Source organism: Molothrus aeneus, chromosome 12, assembly GCF_037042795.1.
Source record: "Molothrus aeneus isolate 106 chromosome 12, BPBGC_Maene_1.0, whole genome shotgun sequence".
Taxonomy (NCBI): Eukaryota; Metazoa; Chordata; class Aves; order Passeriformes; family Icteridae; genus Molothrus; species Molothrus aeneus.
Window position 1 is genome coordinate 2389958 of NC_089657.1, and position 20134 is coordinate 2410091.

General features: G+C 41.8%; 1 protein-coding gene across 3 annotated transcripts in view; it reads right to left on the reverse strand.

Annotated features, from left to right (window-relative positions):
- Window positions 1-16627: 16627 nt before the first annotated feature.
- The window catches only part of LOC136561650 (contactin-6-like), a 130939-nt gene continuing 127432 nt past the window's right edge, over window positions 16628-20134 (reverse strand). For all 3 annotated transcript variants that reach the window (XM_066558056.1, XM_066558055.1, XM_066558053.1), the window contains 3 exons: window positions 18727-18839; window positions 17838-18006; window positions 16628-17182 (listed from right to left, as the gene is read on the reverse strand). In XM_066558056.1, the coding sequence (XP_066414153.1) occupies window positions 17049-17182; window positions 17838-18006; window positions 18727-18839 (416 nt within the window). In that variant the 3' untranslated portion in view covers window positions 16628-17048. The remainder of the gene's footprint in view (window positions 17183-17837; window positions 18007-18726; window positions 18840-20134) is intronic.

The window sequence follows — 20134 nt, forward strand, 5'->3', positions numbered from 1 at the left end:
CAAAGTCTCTCAATTTCATTTATTTCTGTCTTCATTTAGCTCCACGTTTTTCCCCAGCATATTTAGGGCTCAGTGACTTCAGAATCCTCTCCAGAACAGTCAAGGCAAGGCTTTGACAGCTCATTTCAGACCTCTCTAAGCCAATCTTCTCCAGCCTGCACTTCAGTTCCTCTTGTCCAGCAGCCTGGATCAAGCCAGACCCTCTTTGGATTAAAGACACTGAGGGCATGAAGCACCTTTGACAAAAAATTTGTGTAATTTATGATGATGATCATAAATGCTATCTAAGAATTCCATTTTTCAAAGGTTATTTTACTGAATTTTATCAGCAGACCAATACCCAATGAGTGTTTTTGCTTAGAGCCCTCAGCCCTCACCCATTGCTTTCCTGGGCCATCTCAGCCTCTTGCACTTGAGATTTGATCAATATTATGAGAAACCTGATCTGGTTGTCATTGAAACCACAGCAAAACTTTCTCTTTTTTTTTTTTCCTGACTGGAAACATGGCCAGGCTCTGATGTTTGTCTTTTAATTAACAAGAGAGTTTAGAGATGAGTCTGTATGTGGCTTTATTTGATGTGGTGGTGCCTTTCCTGGGGCTCCCACAGCCACATCTCTGAGCCCTTTCCATGGGGGCCAGGGAGCAAAGCAAGAGAAGGACAAAACAGCTTTGAAGATGTCCCCAAAACAACAAAAAGTACAACTAATTAAATTACTTTATGGCAGTGTTTAATATTTTCAAATGATTTGAGGTTTGTTTTCCATCTCCTTCCCTGGTGATTTCCCAGCTATTCAACATCAGTGGATCCTTTGTCCATGCTGTTCCCCAGACTGAATAAAACCCTGGTGAAAATGTCTAACCCTGACTTTGCTAATCCACTTTTGCAGATTAATATCTAAACTGAGCTGTGCTTTCTGTCCAGCCTGCCTGGCATTCTCTCTGCTGCTTTCAGTACACCTTCAAATAATCACTGGTCCCAAAGAAAGGATTAATCTGTCATTTCTTATTTAAAGCCTTTATCAATAAATATTTGAAATTAAGACAAATGTGATAAATAAGGGATTTAATTAACAATGGAGTTTTATTGTTCTTTTCCTTTCAGGTTAGGTTTGGCCTTTATGCTTTCTGAACTCTTTGGAGATTATTCAGTTTCTCTTGCAATCTTTTAATCTCTTCCATATGAAATATTTAAACTTTCAACATATAATAATTATGAATAGGATCAAGATTGGATCTTAGAGCTACCTAAGGTAAATTCTTTAATTTCAGCTAGTGATGGCCTGAGAGCATTCAAGTCACAAAATCCACATTCTCCTGTTTCCTTTAAGGCAATATTCTCTCTGCCTCTCTTATTTCAGTGTTGTTTCATTATGTTCATTATGTCTCAGACTTGCTGACTGAAAAAGCCAAATTCCAGATCTGTCAGATCTCCCTCTGCTTGATTTGCCTATAAAACCTGATTCTTTAATTTATTTATTTTTTCTGAGTTTTCTGAGTTTAGGGTTGACCTGAGGTCTTTGGGTTTCTGAGTCAGGTTCTAACTGGATTGTGAAAGGGCACAGAAAATTCTGTCCCAGAAAATGGAACTGAGAAAATTCTGCCCCAGAAAATGGAACTGAGGTCCCCAAAATTCCAGTGCATCCCTTCCCTTCCCTTCCCTTCCCTTCCCTTCCCTTCCCTTCCCTTCCCTTCCCTTCCCTTCCCTTCCCTTCCCTTCCCTTCCCTTCCCTTCCCTTCCCTTCCCTTCCCTTCCCTTCCCTTCCCTTCCCTTCCCTTCCCTTCCCTTCCCTTCCCTTCCCTTCCCTTCCCTTCCCTTCCCTTCCCTCCCCTTCCCTTCCCTCCCTTTTTCCTCTTTCTCATGAACTGCCTGAGCACACCATTATTCCAAGATAAAGCTCCTTTGATTCTCCTTTTTATCACCTCAGAAGGTTTTACAGGTGAGTTGTGTGGATTGTTGCTCCAGCAGGATCCTTCCTCATTCCAGCCCCGGGGCAGAAACACAGCGTTGAGTTTACAGAGAGTTTTAGTTCCTCCTTTACCTTCACTTCCATTTGGGGATGTAAAAACAGCAAATGTCTTCATTTTGTTCATGCCAATTTCTGTTCTATGTAGGGCAAATTCTTCCTGGGTTTGTGGCTTCATTTGAAATCTCAGCCAACATTCTGCTGTTTGATCTTTTTCTGGTCAGTAACAAGAGTAGCTGTGGTGATCCTCTCTCTATTCCTCATCATGTGCTGTTTAATATTTGTAATTATGTGGCTTTGCTGCAGAAAATCTGATGGACAAGGCACATTCAGAACTCCAACCCCCAAAATGGGGCAAGGGGAACCTCCTGCAAAGCACTCCCTGCTCTGCTGTGGGCCTTGCTTTCCCTTTTCCCAAAAAGCAGGGGAAAAAATAGGAAAAAATGTCTAAAAGTTTCCTTTTTTCCTTTTTTTTGGTAAACTTTGTTTCTCCCTGCCTGGCAGGAGGCAGAAGCAGCTAATGTCTCCCTGCTGAAAGCATTAACTGATTGCATTGTTGCTTGAGCACAGCAGCTGTCCTTATACATTTAGACTCCCAGTGACAACAAAATTAAGGCAGCCTCTCCTTCTGTCAGGCAATAAAATGATTTTCTCAACTTCTTTATTTCTTCTGAGAACTTCTTAGTGCCTGCCTTTCTGTGGCTGCAGCGAGATGCTCCATCTGAACTGATCAGAACGAAGGAGACCTTTTACTCAGTGCTTTCCTGAAAGGAAGAACAAAAAATAATCTGTATTCCAGAGTGCCCTGAGGGCTGATTTCCTCCACTCTTCCATTTGCTTTAGCCTGGTACATGTGGTGGGTGTTTAATCTCATTTGTGCCACCAGTGCTCTGCTCAGTAATTGCCTGTGGCTTTCTGGCGTCTCAGGAGATGGATCTTGCTGTGACACCCATGGAAAAGAGCAGATCTCTGCTTGGGAGCACACAGGGTGCTCCTGCAGGGGCTAAACTCTTTCATTTGGGAGTCTGGAAGGCTCCTAAAGCTTTCTGCAAGATGATAAAGTGAAATATGCACAAATGGCTGGCAGGTTTGAGTGCCAGGGTTGGCAGCTCTCCCTGGCACGGGAAGGGCTCCCAGGATGGGCTGCAGCCCAAGGCTCCTGCTCCTGCTCTCCTGAAGGGATCAGGGAGGGATCACCTGGCTTTGGGATGTCCTGCAGGGACTGTGCTGGGCTCCTGCTGCTGCTCTGGGCTCTCCCAGACCCCAGCTGACCAGGCAGGTTTGGGGTTTTCTGTCAGATCTCCCTCTGCAGCACTGCCACTGCTCTCGGGGAGGCAAACCAGGGTTTGTAAATCATCCCCAGCACCCCACATCCCTTCCCAACAATGTTCTGCCTCTGGTTTGCAGGGCCAAGGGCTCACTCTGACTCACCCATAAATTATGGCTTTTCTCTTTTCATTTTGCCCTTTTTGCATGGCAGTGATGTGACAACAAGGCCACCTTCAAAAGACAGGGAGGAGTCCCACAAAGCTTCCCCTGCCAGCATCTTAGGATGACATGGAAGCAGAACTGAGTAAGAAAATAGTTTTAAACTCGGTCTTTTCTTCTCTCCATGACCTATTTTGGATGCTCCACCTGCAAGGAGAGCATTGGAGGTGTCTCATTGCTGCTGAAGTGCTGATTTCTGTGGTGAAGAGACCTCTGCACTCTCAGCTGCTGATATTATGTATATTTAAACTTAAATATGCATTGTCTTTATTGGGAAAATCACCCTTCAGTGTTTTAATAACTTGTTTTTCCCAGCTCTGATTGTGTCTCTTTACAAGCAGTTGCCAGATCCAACTCAAGAAAACACCAAGTCTGCTCTAACTTACAGACTACAGGGTAAAAACCCCCCAGCACCAGGCTGCATCATTCAAATTTGCCACAGCAGGATCCTTCACCTATTTTCAGAAACATTTAGTTTTATTTTTTCCTCTCCATCTGACCCTTGCAGCTCAGCATTGGTAATTAGCCCCCTGCTTCTCCCGTAGCTACTAAAAACCAGGGAAAAATAAATGTTTCCATTTGAAACCATTATTGCAAAGGCACTGCCATGGAACACTGGAGACTCACTGCTCATGTAAGGAAGATTTTCATAAAATGATACTCAGGCATTTGGGGGTTAGCATTCAGAATTAAGAATAGTATATTTTCTTTTCTTTTTTCTTTTTTTTTAATGCAAACTTGAGGCAGTGCCATTTCTGTGCTTCAGAGTCTGAACTGAGCTGTTAAAATCTCACAGCTTGAGGTGCTTTCATCCTAAAATCCCTCCAATTGAAAAAACCTCTCCAATTTGAAATAATAAAAATTACTATCAATGTAATGTTCTGTAAGCAACAGAAAAAGTCTTTGGGAACATCATCTCTTCTGCAATGGTACCCAAAGGAAATGGTCTTTATATGGAAGAATGGTCAAGCAATGATTTTATTTTTTTTAAATTGCAGGACTGCAGGAGATCTGCAAGACAATTTCCCATCACAGGTGGTCCTAACAGTGCTTGGAGATTTTTGTAGCAGCTCCCTCCCCAAAATATCCTTCCAGTTATTCCAGCTGTGCCTCTCAGATCAAACTCAAAGTTTGAGGATTCAGGAAAAGGTTGGATCAGCTGCTCAGAGCTTTCTGCAGACAGATACAGTCAAGCTGAGATTCCATTTTATCATTAAATATCCAAATCAAACCAGAATTTACCAAAGCCTCACAGCAAGTATTGCACCTTGATAGCTCTGCATCTGCCACTCTGCCTCTTGTTCAATCTATGGATTTAAATTTAAATCCTATTTTCTTCCTTCTGCAAGGGACGTATTAGAACAGATGCTATTGACTGAGATCCTAATCCCACAATGACACTGTGGCCAACTCATCCAATTTTCTTATGAAATTTGATGGTTTTCTTTAAGCTTCAGCTGCTTGTATCAACCACTTGTTTAAGGAGCTCAGCCTTTCATCCATTTCAAGGAGATTTCTGACAGGCAGCATTGAGGGCTGGGGTTCACACTGAAGGTTTAAAAAGCCCCACACGTCCAAACATCAAAATTATTGCTTGTTTTGGGTAATAATTGTGATTTTTTAATGCTTTCACCCAGAAATAAAGGGGTGTGTTCAGTGACAGTGCAGTGCTGGATGGGGCTGAGGAGGAGCAGCACAGATGGAGGAGGAGATTGGAGGAGACTGAAACAACAACCAGAAACCATGATGGAGCAGCTCTGCTGGGAGGAAAGGCTGGGATTGTTCACCTGCACAGGAGAAGCTTTGGGCTGAGCTCAGAGTGGCCCTGCAGGGCCTGAAGGAGCCACAAGAAACATGGAGAGAGACAATTGACAGACAATTGACAATTGGAGTGATGGGACAAGGGGGAACGGCTTCAAACTGAGAGGGAGTGGGCTTAGATGAGATTTTGGGAAAGAATCCTCCCCTGAGGCCCTGGCCCAGGTGCCCAGAGCAGCTGTGGCTGCCCCTGGATCCCTGGCAGTGCCCAAGGCCAGGCTGGACACTGGGGCTGGAGCACCTGGGACAGTGGGAGGTGTCCCTGCCATGGCAGGGGTGGCATTGGACGGGATTTAAGGTCCCTTCCAACCCAAACAATGCCACAATCCCAAAATTTTACAGTGGCCATGGCTTAGCTTGAAGACTCTGGTTCCCCCATTTCTCCCTTCTACCCTTTGGGTTTTCAGAGACAAGCCCAGAACTAACATCTCTTTGTGGGTTTTATCAGTTCCTCTTTTCCCATAAAGGTTTTATTTACTCCACTCCCGACCCGATGCCACTTTGCCTCAGAAATTCTCCTCAGCTTTGACTTTTCCTGCAGCACAAAGGCAGCAGGAGGGCCCTTAAAGACATCATCAAAATCTTTATTTTCATGCCTTCCAAAGCCCCTGGAAATAGATACTACACATCATTGTAAATAGTATTTCTCTTAATGCAATGATCTCGTTCTAATCTTCCAGTGGTGTGAATACGCTTAGAGAGATGGATGCTAAATAAATTAAAATGAGCTAAGAGAAGATGCTTCATAACCCTGGAAATATTGCAAGCATTATTTAAAGTAGTTAATATTTTTACTGCCTCGTGAATGCTAATCTCTGAGAAATCTCAGGTACCAAATATAGTTTTAATTCTCAATTTTAGTTCTTGCAAACTGGAACTGTAAATTAATTTCAACACTATAAAAAGTAATAGAGACGTTTATTTTCTTAAGCAATCTGCCTCATTCAGCTGCAGACTGGGTCTGAATTAATGGTCGTGGCATGCTGAATACAAAATTAGTGATAATGTGAAATGCATGTAATGATAATATCTGCTGCAAGAGTTATAATGCTGGGGTCCAAATTTTTTCTCATTAATCTTCTCCATTACTATTAAAAAAATGATATTGAGCATCCTCTCTGGCACTTGAGTGCTTTTATGGGGGTTTCTTTATAAGAAATGGTTCCTTTTGCAGGATGAGCATAGCCTGAGCGTGCTTTAATCTTTTTTGGGGATGTTTTAAATGTAGAATTAAGGTGCCTGTTGCATTTCCATAATCCAATGTCAGGACAAGATAAAACTTCAGAAAAGTCACTGGATGTGGCTCCAAAGTTCAGTCTGGAGTGGAAAGGAGTTGCTAAACACTTCTTTTACTCAGCAAAATTGGAAGGAACAGGGATCCACAGAGAAACCAACCCCCATGCAGCTCAGTGACAGCACCCACTTCCCTGTCCCACCAGTTCCTTGGATTATGGACTGAGGGTTTAATTATGGACTGAGGGTTAATTATGGAGCTGCAGGAATGTTTGCAGAAGTGCCATGAGGGGATGAAGATGTGATCAGGAAAGGAAGTGAAGAGAATCAGAGGCTGTGGGAAGTACATGGGAAGAAAAAGTGGCTTCCTGTTGTGATCCTGTTGTGCATCAGAAACCAAATAAAAACCTTTTTATTTCCTGTTTTATTTTATTCATTTTGTCTTTTATATTTCTTATGAGTGATAGGGCATTGCCAAAGAGATTCAGTGTTTGGTTTCTCTCCCAGCAGGAGCACCTGGGACAAGACTTCCCTTGACTCAAATAATGTTTATTAATGAGTTTTACTGCAGCCATGAGGTTTATCTCAGTGTAGCTCTGACAGTGTCCAGGTGGGGTTGGGAGGGTTGTGTCACCCTTTTCTTCTAAGTTCTTCAGATGTTTACATTCTTGTAATGGAGTTTCTCATACACTTTTATGTAAATAATTATTGTTTTTACATTCCTCTCTGGAGGAGGAGAAATTTGATGGACTGTTGGTTTGTCCAGTGTCATTGTAGAGGTGGCAATTTCATCCTCCAATCCACTGTGACTTTTGAAAGTCTGTAAATATTGGAGTCAAGAAATAATCTTCTTCTTTCTTCTTCTTCTTCTTCGTCTTCTTCTTCTTCGTCTTCTTCTTCTTTGTCCTCTTCGTCTTCTTCTTTGTCTTCTTCTTCTTCGTCTTCTTCTTCTTTGTCCTCTTCGTCTTCTTCTTTGTCTTCTTCTTCTTCTTCGTCTTCTTCTTCTTCTTTGTCTTCTTTGTCTTCTTCTTCTTTGTCTTCTTCTTCTTCGTCTTTTTCTTCTTCTGTTCCGTGTTGTTTTATTTTGTGTCCTATTGTGACAGGGTTGGACCTCAAGGTTGGACCTGTGCAGAGCTGGTGGAGGGGGTGGGATCAGGAGCCCACATCCCCCCAGGGTGGGCTCAGCCCCTCTCCAGGCTCTTTGTGCTCCAGGGTTGTTTGGAAGCTGTTCCAGGCAGGCTGTGAATAACTCAGTGCTTGTGGCATTAAACAAAACTCAAAGCAGAGAGCAGAGCAGGAACAAAGCTCTGCTGCAGCATTGAGGTTGAGCTGCTTGAACCTGAGAGTGCAGAGAATCCCAGCATCAGTGAGGCTGGAAAAGCCCTCCAGCATCACCGAGTCCAACCTGTGCCCAATCCTTGAGTCATTCCTGGGACACCTCCAGGCATGGGCACTCCAATCCTCCCTGACCACCCTTTCCATGGGGAAATTCCTCCTGGTGTCCAACCTCAGCCTCTCCTGGTGCAGCCTGGGGCCATTTCCTCTTGTTCTGTTTCTTGATTCCCATCTTCTTTCATTTTTTCTTGCTGTGGGAGCAACTGATATCCCAGAAAAAATCCAGGGATGGTGCTGGGGAGACTGGGTTGAAGGTGGGGACAGCCTGGTGCAGTGGTGGCACCTTCTGCCTAGAACACAGTTGTTACAGACACATTTTCAGAAAAATCCTTTCCTTAGGATTTTTCCTTCTGAGAAGCTGAGAGGCCTCAGGAACAAAATGTAACCAATGGTTATCTGCTGCTGTGGAATGCAACAGGTGCATCTGGGATTGGTCTCATGTGGTTGTTTCTAATTAATGGCCAATCACAGTCAGCTGGCTCGGTCAGAGAGTCCGAGCCACAAGCCTTTGTTATTCATTCCTTCTTTTTCTATTCTTAGCCAGCCTTATGATGAAATCCTTTCTTCTATTCGTTTAGTATAGTTTTAATATAATATATGTCATTAAATAATAAATCAACCTTCTGAAACATGGAGTCAGATCCTCATCTCTTCCCTCATCCTCAGAGCCCTGTGAACACGGTCACACACAGTGGCTTCCAAAGGGTTCTGTACCTTATATGGTGAAAGTGAAATATTTTGGGCTCAGCAGCGTTTATTTTGTTTTCTTTCCTTTGGACTAACGAGCCTGAGTCAGGAAACCATGTGGGGAAAATCAGTATGCAGAGTGCAAGCATCAATTTAAATCTACAAAGTTGCAGTGGGCTATATAAAGATTTATTAATCAAAACATTTGCAAAATATTGACTGTGCACGTACGCTGTGAGGCCTGAGAGATCATCTGCAAAGCAAAGCTTGAATTAATCACTTCTTCTCATCCATTAATCTTTAAAGAATTAAAAAATTATGTAGCAGATATTTGTGGGTATTTTGTGAACTCATTTCATTCTCTAATTTCAAATTTTTTTCCACTAAACAGTTGTCGTGTAGAAGGAGGAAACAACAGCTCAGGGCAATCAGCCAAGTTTTGGCTCCCAGAACAGGGGGTGTTTTGGAGAAGGCTGGATCCTTCCCATCCTGAGGGGAAAAGTCCAGAGCCCAAAATTCCTGAGGGGACAATTCCAGAGCCCAAAATTCCTGAGGGACAAAGCACAACCAAGAGCATTTGGGTGCCTCTTTTGGCTTACACAACTCTGCAAAACACAGCTCTGGGGAAATCTGGTTAGAAGGATCTGGCAGCCCCTGTTGTCTGCAAAAACAGATGTATTACAGGGGAAAACCAGAAGAAAATGTGGTTTTGTTGGAGAAAAAAACCCTTAATGTTTTAGTATCCAACCAAAGACTATCAATGGATACACAGTCAGCATCCTGCCACCTTGAGTGGTGCTGAAAGCCTTGGCAGCCAGTGGATACCACAGGGATTAAAACCCAAAAGCATCATTTGGGCTGGGCTCTTGCATTTTCTGAAAGGCCCAGGAAGGCACCAGCACAGCCCAGAGTGCCCATGAATCAATAAATGCTGGCAGGCTTATTTTAGTGAAAGTTGTCAAGTGCCACAAAGCAGCCCTGTTGTAGTTGATGGCTTTAATTTAAAGAAAATAATCAATTTGTAGGGCTGGCATGATGGGGAGTAACAGCCATGATTTTATTTCAGATGTTTCTTTGAGTCGGTTTATGAAGATGTTTTATAAACAAGGTTTTAAAGTGCAAGGTGTGTTCTTATTTTATTTCCTCCAACAACCAGCAAGTGAGGGAGCCAGGGCTGTATTTACAGCAGGATGTGTTTATGGAGGAAACCTTGCAGTGGCTGGAGGAAGGAACACACATCTCCTAATGCAGAGGAATGACTGGGAGCTGCTGCTTAGGAATGTGGTGCCAGAGCTGAATTAGATCAATTATTAATAGATAAATTATTATATATTTAATATTATATAATATACAATATACTCTATATAATATATAATATACAACATATAATATATAATATATATTATATATTATATAATCTATAATGTATAATATATGATATATATAATATATTACATATAACATATAACATATAACATATATCATATAACATACAATATATAATACATAATGTATAATTAATATATAATACACAATATCTATTATATATTACTTATACATGTAATATAATGTATTCTATATGTATATGTAATATAATATATTCTATAATATACAATATAATATATAATATATAATATTGTATACTATATATCTATTATCTAATATATTATGTAATATTAGAATTAGATAATATAATATATAGAAATAGATAATATATTATATATTTAATATTATATTAATAGATAAATTATTACATTATGTAATTAGACAAAAAAGCCATGAGGTGATACAAAACACCCCAGCTGCAGACAGCACCTTCCCTAAACCAGGAGGATGAGCCCCATTCCATCCTTGAGCCCTTCCCAGGAGCCCACCTGAGGTTCCCACACCTGGGCAAGAGGACAGAGACATTTAGGATCAGCAGGAAGCTCCAAAAGCCACGTTCAGGCATTAAGTGAGGATGAGGAGGAGCAGGTTAATCCTCCTCCCCCAAATCCAAATTCCTGCCTGCCTTTTTCCCATGCCAGCCTTCCAGCTTCTCACCTGGTTAAGGCTGGTGCTGGGCTTAGCCCAGGCAGGGTAATAACAGAGGGGTTAAGCTTGGAACTTCTTCCCTCTGCTCTGCAGCAGTGTTTGTCTCCTACTTTTCTCTGCTGGAAGCAGGAATACAAAAAAAAGTACTTCTGGCTCAGCCAGTGGATGATTTTTATCAGCTCATTTTAGTCAATAAAGAAAGAAGTCAATCACTCCTGGAAAATAGCACTTTCCAGTGCTGTATAAACCTGGCCAGTACAATTGCAGAATAAATCAATAACTGCATTAATCAATAGGATGTAAACTGCTGATCTCTGTGGATAAATTGTACCGGTGTAAGAAGGCTTTCAAATAAATTCCAAACCCACTCAAACTGCACAGGCTTTGAATCTGCCGAGGGCACTGGGACCCAGGGAAGATTTGTGCTGTTTCTCTTTAAAATCTCTGGGACAGCAGGGCTGCAGAATAATGTAATTATATCATGGTAGCAGTGCTCCCACTGCAGTGAGAGCTCCAGAAAAAGAACCCTGCACTCAAATTTGCCAGGAAAGGGGGATTTCAGGGGGAATAGGGTGGGCAGGCCCTGGCACAGGTGCCCAGAGCAGCTGGGGCTGCCCCTGCATCCCTGGCAGTGCCCAAGGCCAGGCTGGACATTGGGGCTGGAGCCCCTGGGACAGTGGGAGGTGTCCCTGCCATGGCAGGGGTGGCACTGGATGGGATTTAAGGTCCCTTTCCACCCAACCATTCCATGATTTCCATGTTTCCTTCTTCTGAGATTCTAAGAACAGCGAGTGATGCACAGAGAAGGGAAGGGGATCCTCCACCTGGGTATTTGGCAGCCCCAAGAGCTGTTCGGCCTCTCCAGACGCCTCCACTCTTTATGAAACCCTGCATTCAAGCACCTCAGTTCGTATTCTACTTCTCACCATAACAGTGACCCAATGCAAGGCTACTGGCAGAGCCCATGGATGGTTTCTAAGGGAAAAATTGGATTTTACCTGAGGAGATGCAGCAAAGTGGTTGGAGCAGAGGGATGTGGCGGGGAGTGTGGCTGGAAAACCAAAACAAGGAAAAACAAGTACATGAATGAGGAAAGTTTGTGCTGGACATTTCACTGAAGGCAATCTGGAAGGAAACAATTGTTAGGAGATGATGACTCAAATGCAACAATTCCATTTATCTTATTGGAATATTAAGATTCCAATCTTATACATATATATATATAAAATAATTTGGGATACAAGCATCATATAGCCAACCCAGTACAGCCCCTTACAAAAACTTCTGCTCTTCTGGGATCCCTTAGCATTTCAGAATTATTCCAGTTCATTCCATAAAGATGACAAACATTTGTAGCTGCTTTTCAGTACTGAAATATATTGGTGCCTATAAAATACGTTAAGCAAAGAAACAATGCACACCAGTATGATTAATATGACATTTTAATTGCTACGTCAGGCCTATTTTCAAGTATTTAGTGCTAGGAACTGACAAAAGAAGTTCTTAATAAAAAAGCCTGAATGATTGAAGCTATTTAGAGGCTCTCATTGTACTCTGCTGTCAAAATGTCCAACTGACCTTTTCCTGATGGTAAATTTTTCCAGGGAAGATTTCATACAGGCTATTTTAATAGTGCTGATTGCCCACCCTCTCCCTCAGTTTTTAGATTAGATAATGGTCCGAGTGAGAGAAATGTCACATCCTTGCCTAGACTCTGGATTTGGCCAGGGGCATTCTGTCTGAAGTCTGTGGAACCTTATTTAAATTTTTAGGTGGATATTTCTGAATGCATCATTAGCCATTATTTTATATTTTCAGTTCGGGGCAATCCTGGAGGTGTTGTCCCCTCCATAAATTCAGTCAGGAGCGGAGGGAGCCTACGGAAAATAACTCAGCTCAGTGGAGGGAGGCTGGGCCACTCCTTGGCAGGAATGATGGGGTGGGGAAGTCGTGCTGTAGTGTACCTGGGAGAGCTCAGCATCCCTGTGGGAATGACTCTGTCACTGCCCCCAGACCTCAATCCACCCCTTCCCAAAGCCAGCACACCCCTGGCAGTGCCCAAGGCCAGGCTGGACAGGGCTTGGGACACCCTGGGACAGTGGGAGGTGTCCCTGCCATGGCAGGGGTGGCACTGGGTGGGATTTGAGGTCCCCTCCCAGCCCATTCTGGGATTCTGTGCTTCCATGACATTGTGGCTGCACCAAGAGAGGCACTTGAAACCTCATTTTGGGAGCGCTGAGATGCAGCAACCCTTGGGCACATCCAGGGCAATTGTGGGGATGGTGTCTTGGAAATATCAGTGCTGGAGGGGAATAAATCAGACATGGGAGGAGAGAAATCAACTTAGAGTGGAAATTAATTCTAGATTTAGATTAACTGTGCTGTTTTAACTTGTTTAACTCTTGTCACCAGGGTATTTTCTGAAAAATCTTCTTTGCCCAGCACTTTTCTCCTGGGAAGCTGAGAAGCCTCAGAAAGGAAATGTAAACAATAATTATCTCATTTTTTGGAATGTGGACTGGAGGCTGCTGACCACCAGGTGCATCTTTGATTGGTTCCATGTGAATTGTGTTGACTTAAAGACCAACCCCAGTCCAGCTGTGTCGGGACTCTGGTCAGTCACAGGTTTTTATTATTCATTTCTTTTTCAGCCTTCTGAGGTATCCTTTCCATTTCTTTAGTATAGTTTTAGTATAATAATATAATGTAATGTGATATGATATGATATAATATATAATATATAATATAAATCAGCCTTCTGAGAACATGGAGTCAAATTCTCATCTCTCACCTCGGGACCTCACAACACCACAAACTGTAACTTGCTGTGCCCACAAAGGCTTGCAGAGCTGGACAGAAGAATGCAAGGCTGTGATAAGAGTAGTTTTCCACCTCTACCCTCACAATAAAGCACATTGGTTTACTCAAGCTCTGACATCTTTCAGGCAGGGAAACCAAAACCATTGGTTTATTCAAGTTCTCACATCTTTTGTGCTCCCTGAGTAGACAAAAATCCATGGAGGGGAGCACAGAGGGATCCCCTGGCACCCCCAGAGCACCCCAGAGAGTCCCCAAGCCCCTGTGAGCAGATGAATCCCCTCGTCCACACGGGCCCTGCAAATCCCTGCAGGAAGGTCTCCACCACTGAGGCACAGGCTGATATTAATAAAACCCTTTTTGCACATTTACAACACTTTTGTTCATGGATGTGATTTAGAGCTCGGTGTCAAGGGCTGCATTCCAACGACCCACAGAAAACAGGGAGTTTCTGCACTCTGGGATAATGCTGATTTAGGGGCTGGTGCAATAACACACATGGGCTATTTTATTTCGTTTCTTGGCATTCCTATTCAAAAATCGCCCTATAAAGAAGGGAGAAGGTGTTAAATAAAGTTTAAATGCTCGTAAATCACAAAGAAACATTGTGCTCCGAGAGAATGGAAACATTTGGAGAGGCTCAAAATTGCTTTTTTCATGGAGAAATATTTTGTTGATGTGTTAAATTCGAAATGAAAATCCCTGACTGTGAGTCTCTTTCATGTTTTGGTACTTTGCTTAGGTTATCAAAAGAAAATAGGTATTATTTTTCCAGCTGTCTGAAAACTTTGACTGGTCTGTGATTTTCTCTGAAATCTGCTAAGTCTGGGCCCAAAATTCTCTTTACTGGGCACCTTGAAATGGGGTTTTTAATTCAGGTTCTTGGCTGTTAAAAATCAGGAGCACTGCAGAGTTTTCCTGTTGTTTTCTTTTCAACTTCTGGTTTTAGGGGATGTGTGCTGTTCCTATTCCCAGTTTTTCCTGCAACTCTAAGTGACAAACTTCTGAACTTTTGATTCAAAAAGAATCAAAAATTCTTTTTGACCCTTTCTCTTTTCTTTTTAATGAAAGCTGCCAGCCATGTGAGCTCTTTCCATTTCAGCATCAGCTGCTTTAATAACACTTTCACATAAAAAGAGCTGGACTTTCAGTGCTTTGGGCAGCTCAGGCTCAATTTGTCCTGGTGAAACACCAACAAAAGGACTGGGGAGCTGGAGAGGAGAAAATGAACCTGCACAAGTTCTGCAGTGATTTAGGGAGGGTGGGAGGAGCTGGATTTAAAGTTTTTTCTCCTTAAGACTGCTTAGCTCTGCTCCTGAGGCAGAATATTCACCCTGCAAGCTCCAGCTCCAAGGGAATTCAGCAAGGGAACACTCCCTCATATTCCTGGGGTTCTGCAGCTGTCCCTTTTTATAAAGGGCTGCTCCCATGGGAGCGACAAAATGGAGAAATGCTGAAGTTAAAGGGTCTGATTTGGATCTTCTACAGCCAGAAAAGAACATCGTTGGTGCACAAAAGTGAGAAGAAATCTGAAGAAGTGTTTCATTGTTTACTTCCACCGCAAGGAAAAATGTTTTTACTTCATTAAGGTATTATCAGGATTTTCTACAGCACATTCATTTCTTTCTAAACCATTCTCCTCTTTTGAAAGCTGTGTTAAACCTCTTCCTAATAACTCCTGTGATTAGGAACTTTGTAGAAATCCCAGAGGACAGACTTCTAAAAGTGACATTTTATTTCCAGAGCCTCCCTGTAATTAAGCATCGCTCAGGCATTCTATTGAGCTGTAACTGCTCTGCAGAAAATCTCTTTTCACTTGAATAAAAGGATGTTTTGGGTAAAGTTAGCAGAGAATTACATTTATGTTATGAAGTATAAGAATTTCAGATTCAGTTTAATGAAGGGAAATAAAAGGTACCTGTTGTTTAATGGGCACAGAAGGTCTGGGAGTGAGCAGAGGTCCTGCTGGACACCTGCTGGGAAGGGATGCTGCAAAAAGCTCTCTCAAAACCAAATAGGAGTGACCTCTAGAAAATATTTCATTGAATGCAGTCTGGGGGTTATTAAATATCACCAGCTGGAAGAGATCTTTAATGTCCCTTTCAACCCAAACCATTCCATGATTCTGTGAAGAGTTATTTGCTTGGACATCAATCTCTGCCATGTGGTTCTGCAATGATCTGATCATTTTTGAGTTTATTTTCTGCCAGTACAGCCTGTGAGATTCTGCGAGGAATCAGAGAATCAGAGAAAGGTTTGGCTTGGCAGGAGGTACCAAAGTTTTGGAGCTTCCTCTGTGAATTCCCATTGCCATGCCCATGGATAATCAACATATTTTAATGTGTTCTTTGAAGGATTTCCATGCACAGCTGAACTTCTTTTACTCATTCATGTGCTGACACATCCTCACCCCCATTCCAACAGTCCCCTTTTAAAAATATTTGGGGTATTTGGTTACCTTGTAGTTATAAATGTTTACAAAGATGACACAACATGGATCTGACAGTGGGGAAAAGAAAATAAACTTCAGAGCAAAGTGAGAAGGAAGAAAAGATTTCCCAGTAATGAAATCAGGCAAAAAACACCTTTTATCAGATGTAGTTCAAGCTGGCAGGAGCGTGGCTTCAAGTGTTGAGCTGCATCTCCTGAGTTGAAAGCCAAGCTCTGGTGTTTCATTTGTCATTCTGGGGACTCAGGAGATTGAAGGGCTTAATTAGCTGCTTTTATTTATATTTCAAGATGATGAAAATCAATGTTCTTCTCATTTACCTTCACACCCAACTCAAAGATGAATCTACACTTTCAAGCCACAGCAAAGAATAACAAAATCAGGAGAGAGCAACTGATCCTGCTTAATGACAGCTAGATTTCAGTTCTCCCTCAGAAAATATTCGGTGTCCCTGGAAGTTCTGCTGATCAGAACAGTCTGTGCATTGAAAAGCCCTTTAAAATGGATTTGAGAATATGTGGAGTGTCTGAGGGTATAAAAGGTGCTGCTGTTTCAGCTCTGCTTCAAGGCCTGCTGATGCCACTGAAAGTTTTTCTGTGGAATTCACTGGGCTTTGGGTTGGTCCATAGGAGACTCATTTTATTTATAAGTTTTATTATAAATTCCCCTTTTCTGCAGAAAATAGCACAGGGTACTTCAAATAATGTGTTTTATGACACCTCCTCTAATACAGACAAGTGCAAAAAGTAAACAAATAGCTTTTATTTAATTGAAAGTGGGGTTTTTTTAACAGGATACATCGAAGAACATGAGATAAATAATATCCACATCACAAGAGTTTTAAATCTCTGCTCCCCTCCGTGGCATCAGCTTGCACAGGTTGACATTCCATTAAAATGCTGTTCCAATAACAACTACTTGGAGAAAATTTGAGACCACCCACGTGTCAATCCCAAATTAGGCTTGGCATCACTCTGTTTAATTAATGCATGTTGATTTACCCCTTCATTTCCAAGCCTATTTTTAAAAATTCATGGAATTTTGGTGCCTCATATTTTCTTAATGAGAGACCACTTCCTCCTCCCTCCCCTCCCCAGTGTTGATTTTTCTCAGGAATGTTGCTTATGGTGAAGAATTAAGATAAAATCTATACTTTTATTTTTAGAAGTCCATGGCAGAGCATTGCTGGAACCAGCAAGGAACAGGGTTTAGAAGAACAGAACTCAACAGCAGGATCCCAGATGCCAATGTATGGTTTATCCTTTGGGATAATTTCATTGCTCCAGAGCTTAAACCTGCAAAAATATAAACAGACAGAGGTAAATCTGTGTCAAAATTAGTTTTTCTTTACATTTTAGCTTAACAGCAATCTCTGTTTTCTTTTCAAGATGAAACATTATCCACAAATGTAATTTCTATTTATTTGTTTATTAAACTGTAGTGGCCATTTTGTGGAGTAGGGTTTTGGATCAACATCTCACCTTTCCCATGAGTATCTTCTTCAAGAGGGCTTTGACTATTTTGTTGCAAAACAAACTATGAATATAAATATAAAAATGCTCCCTTTTGTATGAATAATAAGTTATTTAAGAGAGCAGAGGCAGCACCCTCTGGGCCCACCCCAGCACAGCCATGGGACAGGGCAGTTTTAGGGCCACATTATGTGGGAGAACTTTGACTTTCCCAAGAAATCTTATTCCTGTGTCCTTCCCTGAGCTCTGCATGCCAGGGCAGTGGAGACCTGCACTAAAAATAAGGTGTGGAGAAAAACACTTTCTCCTCTAATGAATGTCAGAATATCAGAGACAAATTTATAGGAGCCAGCACCAAAAAGCACCAGGAGGGAAGACACCTATGGCAAGGGACAATCTGGGAATCTGTTGTGCTTAGAGGCACAGATTTCTTCTTATGCAACAGCATTCAGAGGGGGGAAAAAAATATCTCACTTACTCGATATTTTTGGAATCCTAATTTCCTCACTGCTGCTGCCATCGCCACCGTCGCTGACGGTTCTTATCTCGATGAGATAATCTTCTTCAAACGGGACCAGAAGTTCAGCTGAAGTGTTGTTTGTCTCCAGGATATGGGCTTTGCTCTGCCTGTTCTGTCTGTACAGAATCTAAGCAGAAAAGGGATTGGAAAACAAGGGTTATTTCCTTTTATTTTAAGTTTTAATGGGTTTTTTTGGGGGGTACTGAGAGATTCTTCTGGCGTGTTCCAAAGTTTTCTGAGCACTCTCAGCATCCTGTAGGGTGTTAAAAGCAATTTAAACAGGGGAATAAATTCTGCAGGATTTTGGGGTGGGTACCACAGCAAGTGGTTTCCTAGAACCTGAGGATAATCAAAGAATTCTGCACTGAAACCAAACTTTAAAATAAATTTGTATTTCCTTTAAAAGCAGATTTATGGGAAGGATTTTTGGTTCATACATAGATCTTTGTGTGAGTATCTTTCAGTGTCTTTTTTAAAGGTACATTTATGAACTGCCGGAGAGTGAGAATGTTTAAATGTGGTTTATGACTGCCTTTAATGCTTCAAAGACTGTTCTCTATTTCATATATATTTGTGAAACTCCTTCCCTGGAGATATGAAAGCAAGAAACTTTAGGTAAGTAAGATTATAAGGGGACAAGAGAAATACAGGATTGGGGGACAGAAAATCCCTCTGTTGGGATAAAGAAATCCTACTCTGAATGAATATTTGTGTAAACATCAGTCAACCATCCCAATAAATCCAGAAAAATCCAGTGTTCCAGGTAATGAACACTCATTGTCCACCAAATCTCTGTACCTCCATTGTAACCAAAATATCTGATTGATGAGATAAAGGAATCACTTACTTTGTAGCCCAACACCTCAGACTCATTCTCCATTGTTTTCACATGCTCCCAGTTGAGGCAGATTTTGGAATTTGTCAGCTTCCAGGCGATGTTTGCTGGAGGTTGACTTGGTGCTTTAAAAAAAGAAATAAAAAGCATTATGATGATAGCGAGATAAACTGAGTATTAATTTTCATAGTGAATCTAAATGAGCTGCTGATATGGGAGTAGCAAATGCTTGGGTGATTCCAACCTAAAAGAGCAAAAAAACATTTTCTAGTCCATCATTGCTCTGGTATTAGTCAGAATAAAGATCTATTCATAGCACAGAACCTCTTACTGTGAGACTTCATTTGCAAAATTAGGCACAGCCTGACAGCGTCTGACAGTTCAAGTTATATTTGAGAGATTTTGTGCAAGGAAAATGTTGTTCCATTCTGTATTTCCGTGTCCTAGAGGATGTTTTGCTGTCTGGATCTCCGAAAAAGCTAAAACTGAGAGCAAACGACAGAAGCCAAGATTTCCATCAGCCAGGACAGGTTACAAAGAGCTGCACATGAAAGTCTCCATGTGATCCACCATGAAACATTGTAGGACTTTAGAAATTCTCAGCACAATAGGCTGAGAGCAGCTTTTTCAAAGGCTTTTTATGCCTAAGTGTGGGGACTTTGAAAATTTGCCTACAAGTGACTGGAATTGAATCCTGTGTGAACATGTGAGGGTGGAGCTGAGCCTTTGAACTGAGCTCGGATTTAGGCCAACACGTTCTCTCCTGCTCTGTGGCACATCCTGCCAGGCCCTGCTGGCTGGTGGCACAGGAAAGGAGGGTTGAAACAGAGGGAAGAATGAGGAGAGAGCTGGAGAAACACATTCCAGCCCTGAATCTAAATTGTTTAATCTGGGATCCTTCTCTTCCCCGCTGTGTGCTGGTGAGTGATGGAAGGAACAGTTGATTTGGTGATAATTTCTTTCATTTCCCACAGAGATAAAACAAATGGATGGGTGCTGCTGTTTCATATCCATCTGCCTCGTGGTTTTGGAGAAGTTTAATCCATCCCTCTGGTAGGGAATGAGATGTTGGTGGAGCTCCCAGGTGAACGTCCAGGGGTGTCCTTCCATCAGCCACACTGTCAGTGTTGGAAAAGATTCATTTCTTTATGAAGCCATTTATCTACTCTCACATACATCAAACTGCAAATTTATTTAAATATGGCTTGAAAGCTCTTTGTTGCTTTCAGGAAACATTTTATATATGGAATTGGATAACAAAATAGTCACAAGAGGCAAAGGATGTCAAATACTTCATTGGCTGTGCACTCTGAAGAGGTTTGAAATCACTCAAAAATGGGTAAATTACAGCCTTGACCAAAGCTTTTTGACATAGAAACTTAAAGCTATCTTAATTCATGATCTTGAGGCTGAAAAAACA